At 46.4% G+C, this 13,900-nt stretch overlaps 1 protein-coding gene across 3 annotated transcripts in view; it reads left to right on the top strand.

Moving 5' to 3' along the window:
* The window catches only part of FAT1 (FAT atypical cadherin 1), a 125,361-nt gene that overhangs the window by 104,238 nt on the left and 7,223 nt on the right, over window positions 1-13,900 (top strand). For all 3 annotated transcript variants that reach the window (XM_025886264.2, XM_073902339.1, XM_073902340.1), the window contains exons 14-26: window positions 67-456; window positions 1,651-1,865; window positions 2,122-2,259; window positions 4,419-4,562; window positions 5,136-5,333; window positions 5,742-6,543; window positions 6,677-6,808; window positions 8,488-8,645; window positions 9,274-9,736; window positions 11,200-11,353; window positions 11,493-11,603; window positions 12,311-12,942; window positions 13,631-13,768. In XM_025886264.2, coding sequence (XP_025742049.2) covers window positions 67-456; window positions 1,651-1,865; window positions 2,122-2,259; window positions 4,419-4,562; window positions 5,136-5,333; window positions 5,742-6,543; window positions 6,677-6,808; window positions 8,488-8,645; window positions 9,274-9,736; window positions 11,200-11,353; window positions 11,493-11,603; window positions 12,311-12,942; window positions 13,631-13,768 — 3,675 coding nt within the window. The remainder of the gene's footprint in view (window positions 1-66; window positions 457-1,650; window positions 1,866-2,121; window positions 2,260-4,418; window positions 4,563-5,135; window positions 5,334-5,741; window positions 6,544-6,676; window positions 6,809-8,487; window positions 8,646-9,273; window positions 9,737-11,199; window positions 11,354-11,492; window positions 11,604-12,310; window positions 12,943-13,630; window positions 13,769-13,900) is intronic.

Raw genomic sequence — 13,900 nt, 5'->3', positions numbered from 1 at the left:
CAAAAAAAGAGTTTTGTTTAAATGTCTCGAAATAAAACAATCTGATGTATGGTCATGTGTCACCAGGACTGAATCGGAAGATCTCCTACTCACTGATTAACTCTGCTGACGGGCAGTTCTCCATTAATGAATTCTCCGGAATCATTCAGTTAGAGAAGCCCTTGGATCGAGAACAGCAGGCTGTGTACACCCTCACTTTGAAAGCTGTAGATCAGGGTCTGCCAAGGAGGTTGACCGCGACGGGCACTGTTGTTGTGTCCGTTTTGGACATAAATGACAACCCTCCCGTGTTTGAGTACCGTGAGTATGGCGCTGCCGTGGCTGAGGACGTTCTCATCGGAACAGAAGTCCTTCAAGTGTATGCAGCCAGTCGGGATGTTGAAGCAAATGCGGAAATCACCTACTCGATAATAAGTGGGAATGAACATGGAAAATTCAGTATCGATTCTAAAACAGGTAACCTACCCTGTGAATGAGAGGAAGCCCTTTGCTCTGCCCCCACGGCTAGCTCACCAGCACGTCACCTGATGCAGAGAGACAGAGCAGAAATCGGCAGCAGCTACTCTGAAAAGATAAAACTCGACTTTTCTTTGTGTTGTCACTTTAAGTGGGATTCCTAGTGGTTTAGAACTTTTGAGTGGAAAATTAAAGAATCACACTCTGGTAATTCAGTCAAGATGTCAGATGTAGTAAGTTAGTCGAGATAAAGAGTAGATGATGGAAGAGGAGGAAGAGAATCTCGTGGAAGGGCCCCTTGCTCGCTCCCATATTGAACCCATGTGAAAGTAGCTTCTTACGTGAAACAGTGGTTTCGGCCCCTTTGATCTTAGGTTCGATAGGGGGCATCTGATAATTCATTAAAATTGGCGTCTTCATTATGCTAGTTACATAGAATAGCCGAAGTACTCTGAATCAAACTGAATGACTATCGACAAGGTCAAGAGTCGTAGGAGCTATTGGCACTTGCGTAAACACTTTTGTTGTGTTGTTCACCTGTGGTCTAAAACGGCGGTAAGTCTTCGAACCTTGCAAAAAATCACTCCATTCAAACCGTATTTAATTGCGTGTGACTATTTCAGATGACGAGTAGGTGTGTGGTGATGCTATTTTAAAACCTATTTTTAATGCATATCATAGAATTATTATTTTTAGGGCTTTTTTATAGGATGGACTATAAAGAAGGGTGTTAAAGGAATTGTTAAAAAGGGATTCTTTTTTAGTGACAAGATGTAAATAGTTATTCTGGAGATATTAAAAAGATACACATTTCTCTAAAAGAAAAACAATGAGAGAAGGGAAAGGGAAATAAAAGCCCAAGAGTAGAATTCTTCTGTTTCCTTTCTACATTATTAGAGGGATGCCTATAGTAAACTGTGGTTTGGAAGAGAGGAGAAATATAATCATTTTTACAGTGGGATGTGGGTTGTGTTGACTGGGGAAGCAACTTAAATACCACAGAGAAATAAATGAGCATCCGGGGATGGGCAAACTCATAATTTGTAATTGCTGAATTAAGATATTAGAAAGCCTACATAAATGATAAGCAGACTTTTGAGGCAGAAATGGTTTGTTTGGAAGTGTGTTCCCGTCACAGTTGGAGAAAGTGGTAGCATTTAAAAGTCCTAGAAGTCATTTTGCTTTTCCATCCAGGGGCCATATTTATCCTTGAGAATCTGGATTATGAAAGCTCTCATGAATATTACCTGACTGTTGAGGCCACTGACGGAGGCTCGCCTTCATTAAGTGATGTTGCAACTGTGAACATTAATGTAACCGACATCAACGACAATTCCCCTGTGTTCAGCCAAGACACCTACACGGCAGTGGTCAGTGAGGATGCCCCTCTCGAGCAGTCTGTCATCACGGTGTGTATTTTCTCCCCTGCCGTATTCTTCTTCTCGATCTTTGCAGGAAATTTCCGGAGGATCCATCCAGTTTTTGTCGTGGTCTTATTTGAAAATAATTGGAAGATGTGGAAATGTCTTTTGTTATCCCAGTCAGTTACTGGCTCTATTATAAATTACTGCCTTACAACAGCTAGCTATTGATATCAGAAATTGGCTTAGTAGACTCCCACGCCTTCCTTAGCTGTTTCCTAAGCAGGGATGTGATGTTTTCTAGGTTATGGCCGATGATGCCGATGGACCTTCAAACAGCCACATTCGCTATTCAATTACAGATGGTAACCAAGGAAGTCCATTTACAATTGACCCTACCAGGGGAGAAGTGAAAGTGACCAAGCTTCTAGACCGGGAAACAGTACGTGCAAAAGTTTGGCTTAAATTGTTTACAAATTACCAAATCAGTACATAGAGGTTCCTTGTGCTCACATCTGTCACATGATGGGATGTACAAGAAGGGTAGAACCAGCCTTGTTCAGGCACTGACAAGCGAGGTACAAACACTTGGAAAAGCAATTCCAGTAGGAAAATCTCAAGAATATAAGAGATGTATTTCATACTGATAGAAGTTTGGATAAAAAAGTTTATCTTCAGGAAGAAACTATTCTTGGCTCCAGTGTTTGGAGGCACTTCATGGAGCTAGTCGCTGGGTTTTCAATAATGGCAGAGACTCAGAAAACTATAGTCGTTGAGAGAAGGGGAGTCCCCGTGAGGAACTGCGTGAACAGAGGCATGGGGCAAGGAGGATGTGGTATATATTTAGGTGATTATCTTGGGTTGTATTGAGTAGAGGAATCCTACCAAGAAGTGAGGGACACGGTAGAAAGGTGTGCGAGGAACGGATCAGAGGCTCAGGCTGGATGCTGCAGGTGGCAAGGGAGTTAGCAAGCAGCTGGGAGCCTGGGTGTAACTCTCCGGGGAGACCGGTGTGAAGGTGAGTGTCGCAGTGGGAGTGAGCAGTGTTCACCAGCGCCAGTTACCGTACCGTGAGGCAACAAGAGCCCAGTTGGGAGGTGCCATGACGAGCAAGCGAGCGAGAAGACAAATGCAGAGACTTGGTGAAGGAGAAGTCCGGGTCCGCAAAGCTCCAATACAGCCCCGCATAGGAAGCGGTGGCGTCCGAGATGTCGGTTCTCTCCCACCTGGCCGTGGCTGGGGACCGCCCTCCTAGAGAGCTGGGGCGTCGGGAGGCCGTCGACTTTGCCCTGGGAGAGGTGGTGGCCTGTGGGGTCTGATGTGTCGAGTTTTAGAGAGTGGCACATGAAGGAAAAATTTTCAGCCAGTATTTAGAGATTTTACTCAAACTTAAGAGACTTGAAAGCTGGAAATACAGATATGGCACAGGCCTCTCTCTGGAGATGATGACAGAGGCAGTCGGAGGGAGTGAGACAAACGTGAGCAACCGGAGAGAGGAAAGCCGGGCTGCACCCCCGTCCCTCCGTCCCTCTGTCTGTCCACTCAGACTCAGGGAGCTGCCTGGAGAGGTCACCAAGTCCAGAAGTGAATTCAAAGGACATCGGTGATAATGGAGTATAGTTTCAGAACACTTAGCAGGTAAAGCTAAGAGGAGAGGAATTTGGGAAGAGAGTGATGAGCTACCTCATTCAAGTCTCAATTCTTTCATTCCTTTTGCGTCCTGTCACTTCTGAGCAGGGACTTTGCAAGAGCTTAGGAAGCACGACTGTTAGGCCGAAGGTCGCCATGCTGCCGGCCTAACAAAACTGAGTGCTGGTGACTGACGTGCTTTCAGCTCCCTTAATGCACTGACGTCCAGTGTGATGGCGTGCAGTGTGTCCCGGGCCATTTGCCCTTTTCCGTTGGAGCATCTTGCAGGGCTCATATTCTGTGGAACATACTCTGGCGTTTGGCTCGCTTTCTGGCGTCTTCCACCTCTCTTTGTTGAGGAGAAAGCGTCACAGGGGACTGCCCTCAAACAGAACCCACCTCACTTGACGCAGTTTCCTTTGTAGGAGGTCACAAAGAACTCCTCCTCGGGGATTTGGACAGGGGACTGTAATCTGAGGGTAAGAGTGATGGGGGAGGGTGATCTGGCACGTCCTGAGGTGTTGAAGATGAGTGAGCCCTTGGAGCTGGAAGACCACTTCCTCTGGCTTCGGGCTGACAGTCCCACTTGGGCCTTAGAGAAAGCTGCCATCCCTGTTACTTACAAAAGCAACAGCTTTTGAGCCCTGTTAACATTTTTCTCATTGTTTGTGTTACTTCTCTGTCTTAATTTCTGTTAATCTGCAGGTTTTTAAAGATGGAATGAGTATGTCTAGAGAGGCATCAGAGGAGCTAACCACCATTGGTAACTTTCCCTGTTGCGCGCATACGTTCCGTTGTGTAGATATTTGCAGTGTGCTTGTTTGTAGATTGGGGAATTGCCCACAGACGAGACGGCAAGTGAGGACGGGTACTCATGTCTGCCCTTCCAGGCTGTCAGTCCCCTTCCGATGAAACCCTGCGTTTGGGCCTTGTGAAGTGGACATGTGTTCTCTTTGTTTTGTGTCTGAAAAGATTTCAGGTTACACACTCACAGTTCAGGCGTCTGATAGTGGCAGTCCGCCCAGGGTCAACACAACCACCGTGAACATTGACGTGTCGGATGTCAATGACAATGCTCCGGTCTTCTCCAAGGGAAACTACAGTGTCATTATCCAGGTAATCTCGGGGGTGCTCAGGGGTTCATCGAGCACATACCTTTGAAATGAGCTCTTCTATTGGTCTGTCGTTCGTTTGAAATATCTTTTCCAAAGACCACTTTTTAGAAAAACGGGAAGAGTAAAACGAGTCCGTCAATACTAAAAAAATGAGCGCTTTCAAGATCCAGCCAAGCTTTTCTCTCTCCTTTTTGTGCTTTGCTTTTTAAGACATTCTCACTAGCTTGATCCTTCATCTGATTTTCTGCTGTCCCGTATTTGAGCAGCCTCCGAGAATCTCACGCACGTTTCTCTCCTCCTCCTCCCCCACACCCCATCCCTCTTGCACTTCTGCTCCCCATGCATCCTTTCTTCTCACGTGTGCCCTCCCCAGGCTCCCACCTTTCCTTCGCCCCTTTCTCCTCCCCATCACTGCCCCCACCCTCACCCCTCTTCTCTCTCCTCCTGTCCGGTGGGACGCAGCAAGGCTTTGTTTTCTGTATACATCACGTTACAGAAAACCTGCCTGTGTCTCCCACCGTGTAGATTTGGTTTTGTTGAAAGTCGAGGGGTTTTTGGTTCTTGTACCCTGCAGGAAAACAAGCCGGTGGGTTTCAGCGTACTGCAGCTGGTTGTGACTGACAAGGACTCCTCGCATAACGGCCCGCCCTTCTTCTTTACTGTTGTGAGTGGGAATGACCACGGGGCCTTCGAAGTGAACCAGCAAGGGGTTCTCCTGACATCAGCTGCCATAAAGAGGAAGGTGAACGATCATTACCTACTGCATGTTAAGGTATGAAAGTCTTTATGATTTTGTTGTGGATTCCTAGGGGAGAGATCCTTTGGGGGCTGTCTCCTTGTATGTAAATAGCTTACGTTTCATGATAAAACAAAACGAATAGAATTTTGGTCTTTTTTTTTTTTTTTTTTGGCCATACCTTTGTTTTTATCCCAGGGCACGTTGAGGGGGTCTTATTTATTCATTTGGTTACTTCATCATGGACATTGACGGAGCTAAGCTTCCTTCTGAGTTAGCGAAAGGGCCGTGAAGAAGTATTTACCCTTTTTCTTGTAGGCTTCTTATGGAGAAATAAGTAATTGGTAATTTTTTAAAACATGAACAATGTAAATATATTTTTAGTAAGAAGTAAACACTGACAAAGGCGACAAAGGTGTTTTTGTTTTGTTAATTTTCTCACAGGTGGCAGATAACGGAAAGCCTCCCTTGTCATCTTTGACATACATTGACATCAGGGTCATTGAGGAGAGCATTTATCCGCCTGCAATCCTACCACTAGAGATTTTCATTACTGCTTTTGGAGAGGAATACTCAGGCGGCGTCATTGGGAAGATTCACGCAACGGACCAAGACGTGTATGACACGTTAAGCTACAGTCTGGATCCGCAAATGGACAAGCTTTTCTCTGTTTCCAGCACCGGGGGTAAGCTGATAGCCCACAAAAAGCTAGATGTAGGGCAGTACCTTCTTAACGTCAGCGTCACCGATGGGAAATTTACGACAGTGGCGGACATCACAGTGCACATCCGACAGATAACACAGGAGATGCTGAACCACACCATTGCTATCCGCTTCGCCAATCTCACCCCGGAAGAATTCGTTGGTGACTACTGGCGCAACTTTCAGCGGGCTTTACGGAACGTCTTGGGTGTGAGAAGGAACGACATACAGATTGTCAGTCTGCAGCCCTCTGAACCTCATCCACATCTGGATGTCTTGCTTTTCATAGAGAAATCAGGTAGTGCCCCGGTTTCAACCAAACAACTTCTGCACAAGATTAATTCTTCCGTGACCGATATTGAGGAAATCATTGGTGTTAGGATACTGGATGTATTCCAGAAGCTCTGTGCAGGACTGGATTGCCCATGGAAATTCTGTGACGAGAAGGTGACCGTGGATGAAAACGTTATGTCAACGCATAGCACGGCCCGACTGAGTTTTGTGACTCCGCACCACCACAGAGCAGCCGTGTGTCTCTGCAAAGGTAACACAAGTAGATGAAAGCAGGGGTACAGATCATTTCACGGGAAGCCTTTGACGGCTACGCAGTAACGATCATTTTCTTGAAGTTCCTGTTAATTAGCTTTCCCCCCCTCCCCTCTGTTTTTTAAACAAAGAGGGAAGATGCCCACTTGTCCATCACGGATGTGAAGACAGTCCATGCCCTGAGGGATCTGAGTGCGTCCCCGATCCCAGAGACGACAGATACACCTGCGTCTGCCCGGGGGGCAGGTTTGGTCAGTGCCCAGGTAAGAGTTCAGTGATGAAGCACGCTCCTGTTTTTAAAAGTCACTTCCAGTGTTTCTTGCCATCGTTTTCTTTATTGGGGTCGACAGACGTCGTAAAGTGCATTCAGAGTAGCAAGTCTGGCGTACGCATGGATCGAGAGCGCTAGTCACCTTTCCTTCCTCTTCGTATGACAGCCCGCCCCTGAGTTACCAGTGGTGCTCTTCCTTCTCTGTAATCGTGGTCAACAGACACTCCCATATGTACACATTCAGAGTGATTTTTCCCACATTATCTTTACCAAAAGAAAAAAAGAAAAACTAAAAAGTTACCACATCTCACAGAGTCCACTGCTTGCTTTTCCGTGGCTTAGCGCATGTCGTGGGCATCTTCCTGAGTCCGTGGCCGTAAACTAATGCTTTCCAGGGGTTATACCATGGTTTTCCAACTTTGTCCATATTCATAGAGGTTGAGGTTGTAAAGATGTTTTCATGTGTTAAAAATGAATCCTTTTCTACACTTAATCATGGTGAGGTGCTGAGGAGTGGACAGAATGGCTGAGTCATTCTGTGGTAGTCCTAAACTAATACAGCCTTGCTAATTATACTTTTAATTTTTTAAAAAGTACTTTTATACATATGGCTTTATTTATTGGTGCTTTCTAAAACTAGGATTTACTACGTCAAAGATTAACTACATTTTTGGGGCTCCTGGGTGGCTCAGTCATTAGGCGTCTGCCTTCGGCTCGGGTCATGATCCCAGGGTCCTGGGATCGAGCCCCGCATCGGGCTCCCTGCTCGGCGGGAAGCCTGCTTCTCCCTCTCCTGCTCCCCCTGCTTGTGTTCCCTTTCTCTCTGTGTCTCTGTCAAATAAATAAAATCTTAAAAAAAAAAAAAAAAGATTAACTACATTTTTCATTTTTAAATGTACCATTAGTTTCCCAGAAAGTTACACCAATTCCTTTCTTGTAGTCATGTGTGACCATCTCACTCCCCATTCTCTTACCAATATATGGTTTTCAATTAAAAAACAAATTCCCCCATCCAGTGGGCATGAAATGATACCTAGTTATTTTAGTTTGCATTGCTCCAGCTTCTTGTGAAAGTTTTGTTTATTCCTACTAGCATTTCCTCTCTTGGACTGACCTGGTCATATTCTTTGCTTGCTTATTGGGGTTATTTGTCTGTTTCTTGTTTTTAGTGTGTAGAACATTCTGTGTGCTGTGAGCATGAATGTTATCTCCATCCCACTGTCTGTTACTGGTGTTTTGATTTGTTTACAGTATCTCTTGTCATTTTGAAATTTAATTTTTGTCAGTTCTGTGTAATTTTACCTAATTATTTCCACCATTTTTGGAAACTGGGGATTATATTTCGCTTGAAAAGGTTCCCCAAACCACCTGAGGCTGTGTAAATATTTTCCTCAATTGTCTTCTAATAATTTTATATTGAACCTTTTTATATTTAGATCTTTCATTGTTTTAGAATTCATTTCTCTCTGATACAGTAGTCCAGTTCTCTTCCAAAAGGAAATCCAGTTATGCTATGGTTTTTATTAAAGTAAATAGACATTTTCCATTGAACTGAATTTTATAACGTTGTAATGTTAAATAAAAACTTGGATCAGTGTTAGGGGAAATCTCACTTTTACAAATACGCTTCAGCTTGGTTCTGATTTATGTTTTCCTCTTTGTGATTCACAGGGAGTTCATCTGTAACATTTACTGGAAACAGCTTTGTGAAATACCGTCTAATGGAAAATGAAAACAAATTGGAGATGAAACTGACCATGAGGCTCAGAACATACTCAGCTCATGCGGTTGTGATGTACGCACGTGGGACTGACTACAGCATCTTGGAGGTACGTTTTTGTACCTGAAGACTTTAAAAACACGAAATTCCATTTCATGTTCACATTGTCCATTTAAAAAAAAAATTAAGGGAAATGATTTTATTCCACACTTAAATAGTTCCTTGATAACTCTATGAGTTTTAGACTCTTAGGTTAAGAAGCTGTTTTTGCTCTGCAGTAGTGTAGAAATGGACTTCTGTGTCTCACAACTTTTTTCGGTCATGTGACAGTTAACATTCAAACTCCAAGTGGTATTACATCTTATTAATGTTATATAGAGAGTTTATAGTGAGTATTCACAAGTGCTTATAAGTGATTATCTTTTTTTTTTTTAAATGCGTGATCCACTTTTGATTTTAACTGATGCTATTTTTGGTTGTTATTCAGTTAACGGTCAGTTAATTGTGGGTGATTTCCATGATGCTTTTTGGAGGTGCAGTTGGCACTTCAACTTGTGTTAGGTTCATTTTTACTCTTTGTGCAGTGATGAGACGAGCGCGTGTTCTGCAGCGCTTAAATGCAGTCTCACTCAGTTTCCCTTCAGCCGCTAAACGTACCTCTCCTTTGGATGTTTGATCAGAGTTCCTCGTTGATGATCCTGCGAGAGTAACGTGGACGGTAATTGTCTTTATCACAGATTCATAACGGAAGGCTGCAGTACAAGTTTGACTGTGGGAGTGGTCCTGGCATCGTGTCTGTGCAGAGCATTCAAGTCAATGATGGGCTGTGGCATGCCGTGTCTCTAGAAGTGAATGGAAACTATGCTAGGTTGGTTCTAGACCAAGTTCACACTGCATCAGGCACAGCCCCCGGGACCCTGAAAACCCTAAACCTGGATAACCATGTGTTTTTCGGTGGCCATATCCGTCAGCAAGGCACCAGGCACGGGAGAAGCCCCCAAGTCGGGAACGGTTTCAGGGGCTGTATGGACTCCATTTACTTGAATGGGCAGGAGCTCCCTCTGAATAACAAGCCGAGAAGCCACGCGCACATTGAAGAATGGGTGGATGTCTCTCCTGGGTGCTTCCTAACAGCTACCGAAGACTGCTCGAGCAGCCCTTGCCAGAACGGAGGCATCTGCCACCCCTCATCTGCTGGAGGTAGGCCTCGTCATGCTAGTCATCTTCAGAGTGTTAACGCGTGGAGACCCTTGGCAGGTTCCTCAAGTCTTTGTTTTCCCTTCCCACTCGCACGATGGTGTCAGATCCTGCAGGCAGTGTTGGAATGGAGGGAAGCCAGAGCAGGGCTGGACTCAGGATTCTAACCGCAGTCAGGCTGCAGGGCCTCCTCGTTCTGCACCAGGAACCACTGGTGAACCACAGCCACCTCTGTGCTCTTCTTCCTTGTGCTGCGTGTTTGTTTGGCACACGCTTCTTCCAACCACAGAACTGTACACTCAGTCCTCCTTGAGGGCCCCCTTAGATCTGATGGCTCAGCACCTAGGGACTGCTAGTGTCGCTGCAGGTGGGGTTTGGTTTTCCAGAATGCCTTGAACCCTCCTGAAGTGTCGCCAGTCATGTCCTGAAGCCTCAGCATGGTAGAGTACTCTGTGGCATTTGTAAACCTGCCCTCTTTGGCCCCCTCCCGGTAATAGAAGCTATGAAAGGACAGTCATGGTGCCTCATCAGGAGAGAGCTTTGTGCAATTAATGGAGCAAAAATCAGAATAGCACTTCACTGGGATTTCCAGGGATTTGGCTTTGTGTTATTTTCTTTGGGAAGTGTTTGTGCCTACTCCACGCAAAGAACAGGCCAGGTTATCCCCAAAATAATACTCTGCGTGAAAGTGTATCCTGTGTTCACGTTCCACGTCCAAGTCAGGTCAGCAAGGACGCCGTCCTCGCTGACTCACTCAGGGATGAGACTGAGAAAAGCATTTTCTTGAAACGTGCAACCACGATCCCTGGAGCAGCAGGAGGGTGGCAAAGTGGTGCCACACACGGGCTCGTAAAGCTTCTAGCTCGGAGTATCACATCTTTGGCCAAAGAAACTCCCACAGCCGTGCCCACCTTCAGAGGCAGCAGGGAAGTGCAGTCCTGCCCCAAAAACAGTTGGAAAAAGTCTACCACACTGTCCCATGTCTAAGTCTTAGCAAAAGTCTGACATTCTTTTTGTTCCTTTGGACACCTTTGACAATCACCTTCCCTTGACGGTAGTTCATAGTCTTCCGAATACTTTCACATTATCATCTCAGCCTTTAAAAGTTTGGGAGCTGCAAATGGGATGTTCAGTAGTTAAGTGTTGTTAGTTGGCATGGCTACTCAAATAAGGACTGTTTTTCCTTGCTCTCTATGCTTGGCCCAGTGACCTTACATAAATTATGATTAAGTCACGCTGATTATGAGTTCTCTCTTCAGCTCTTTTGGTTTGGTTATACCAACGGTGGAAGTCAGATCTTGTTGATAACGGCGACATCGTACCCAGAGGGAATACGAATCGTACTAACTTCTACGGGTCTCAGAGAACGAAGGCTTCTCTTAAAAGTCAAAACCAATATTATACTGAGATAGATTCTTTGAGTTACTGAATGATTGGACTTTTTTTGTTCCCTTTTGCTCCTGTAGGTTATTACTGCAAATGCAGCGCCCCGTACATAGGGACCTACTGTGAGTTGAGCGTCAATCCGTGTTCCTCCAACCCGTGTCTTTATGGTGGCACGTGCATCGTGGACAACGGGGACTTCCTGTGTCAGTGCAGAGGATTATACACCGGTCAGAGGTCGGTGGAGCCCTCAGGATGAAACTCCTTAAAATGCCTCCCTTTTATACATAGCATTACGTTTACTTGTTCTCTGTTGTGCCGTATACCTTTGCAGTAAGAGTGTGATGCTGATGCCTCTTTCCGTGTCCTCCCCCAGGTGTCAGCTGAGCCCTTACTGCAAGGATGAGCCCTGTAAAAATGGTGGGACGTGCTTTGACAGTTTGGACGGTGCTGTCTGTCAGTGTGATTCGGGTTTTAGGGGAGAAAGGTAACTGGCCTCTTCCAGCATTTGTATTTGTGCCTCCCTGTCGTGTCACATCAATTCGCAGATGTGACAGAACTTTATTTGTTTGGGCGACGTTGCTTTAGACTTTCATGTTCCCCACCCTTAGGTCCTTGTAGATTTTATTAAAGGAGGGAGGGTTTGAGACGTGTCGGGCACACCTGCACGGGCCCTGTTTGGAAAGGCAGAGGGCGTGGAGAGGCCCGGGAATGTTCCGTCAGGTGAGGGGCTGTGGGAGGTTTTCAGCAGGAGAAATGTCTTAAAATGGAAAACAGTTTTCTAACCTTTCACATGTTTTATGCAGCTGTCATTTTCCATACAGGAAGATTAGAAATCTAAGCTTAGCCTGTTAGGACAGTTTCCAGCCTACGGTTTATCCAAATGCACATTCTGAACAACGAGAATCAGACACAGACTGAATGCTTAGCCCGTGAGTTTGGTTTAGTCACCTGTGGCATCCTAGAGAAATGGCTTTTAAATAGGGCGTGACATGATGCTTATCTCCCCGAAGTCCCCAGTATAGACTCGCGTGATTAATTACTCCTCGAGAGGTGTTTTGTGGTCATGACTGTTGGTAGTGTGTTTTTGGTGGTCACCTGTGTTTTGTTTGGGTTCAGTCCGTGGTCTCTGGGAACCACGGGCCTGGCCGGTCATGACGTGTGTGGCAAGGTGTCTGTCCTCGTTCTTGGCAGGTGTCAGAGCGACGTTGACGAGTGTGCCACCAGCCCCTGCCGCAACGGGGCGCTGTGTGAGAACACGCACGGCTCCTATCACTGCAACTGCAGCCGAGAGTACAGGGGCAGACACTGTGAGGACGCCTCGCCCAATCAGTACGTGTCCACTCCGTGGAACATCGGACTGGCTGAGGGCATAGGCATTCTCGTCTTCGTAATGGGGATATTTTTGCTGGTGGTGGTCTTTGTCCTCTGCCGCAAGATGATCAGTCGGAAGAAGAAACACCAGGCTGAACCCGAAGACAAGCACCTGGGCCCCACCGCCGCTTTCTTGCAAAGACCATATTTCGATGCAAAGCTCAATAAGAACGTTTACTCAGACATACCCCCCCAGGTGCCTGTCCGTCCTATCTCCTACACTCCAAGCATTCCGAGCGACTCCAGGAACAACCTGGACCGCAATTCCTTTGAAGGATCTGCCATCCCGGAGCATCCGGAGTTCAGCACCTTTAACCCCGAGTCTGTGCACGGACACCGGAAAGCCGTGGCCGTCTGCAGCGTGGCCCCAAATTTGCCTCCGCCGCCACCTTCAAACTCCCCTTCCGACAGCGACTCCATACAGAAACCCAGCTGGGACTTCGACTACGACAGTAAGAGTGGCCCTTTGCATCTGCATAAAATGTCACCGAGCTGAACGGTGACCGTGTACATTTTGCCAGAGCTTCGGGTGGGTCTAGTCACGTGGTGGAGCCCCTGGTGGTGGTACGTAGGCTCACACTCCCGAGACCCTGGGTGTGATGTGAGAAACCTGCCCTGGCTGAGCGCCGGGGCTGTGATGTCCCGTGAATCAAGGACCTGAATCTAGTCCTGCTCACACTAATATTCAGGAGAGATCATTTCATTTTGGGGATGGATATGGGCTCTCTAGGATCTTGGGGGCTTTTTATGACAAATTAGGAAGGGCATTTGGCTTGATGGATTTTTTAAAAAAATAGAAGTGGTAGCATTTATAGCAGCGGCCTAACATATGTTTTGATGCTTTAAAAATGGCTGTATGTACCTTTTTAAGAGGAAGTTTTAATTCCCCATACTGTCTCATGATCTCCACGAGCGGGGTTATTGAGAATTGTTCTGTTCTGTGAATCTGCAAGAATGCTTGCAGCTTTGTAGGTTTTTGGTTTGTTTTTCAGATGCTTCTCCTTTTTCTTTCAATTGTTCCCATAGTTGGTCAGGCTCAGGCAGTATTTGGGTGCTGCTTGCTCTGTGTGAGAACACAGCAGTGAACCACCCAGAGGCCTTACCCTCACGGGGCTGACCGTTGTCATCTCTTCCTTTCAGCTAAGGTAGTGGACCTCGATCCCTGTCTCTCCAAGAAACCCCTGGAGGAAAAGCCTTCCCACCCATACAGTGCCCGGGAAAGCCTGTCGGAGGTGCAGTCCCTCAGCTCTTTCCAGTCCGAGTCGTGCGACGACAATGGTGAGTAAAGAGTTTTGAAACGCCTCGCTGTGGGCATGGTGTGGTGTGTGGAATGTCGCGGATGTGCCCGGTGCCCTCGTGGAGGCTCAGACTGTGGTCACGTCCCACTCGGGACCACCGGTACACAGCCCA

Source organism: Callorhinus ursinus, unplaced genomic scaffold (assembly GCF_003265705.2).
Source record: "Callorhinus ursinus isolate GAN/ISIS: 27379988/994484 unplaced genomic scaffold, GSC_fseal_2.0 scaffold17, whole genome shotgun sequence".
Taxonomy (NCBI): domain Eukaryota; kingdom Metazoa; phylum Chordata; class Mammalia; order Carnivora; family Otariidae; genus Callorhinus; species Callorhinus ursinus.
Note: the sequence above shows the minus strand (reverse complement) of the source record. Positions and strands in the feature narration are given on the sequence as shown.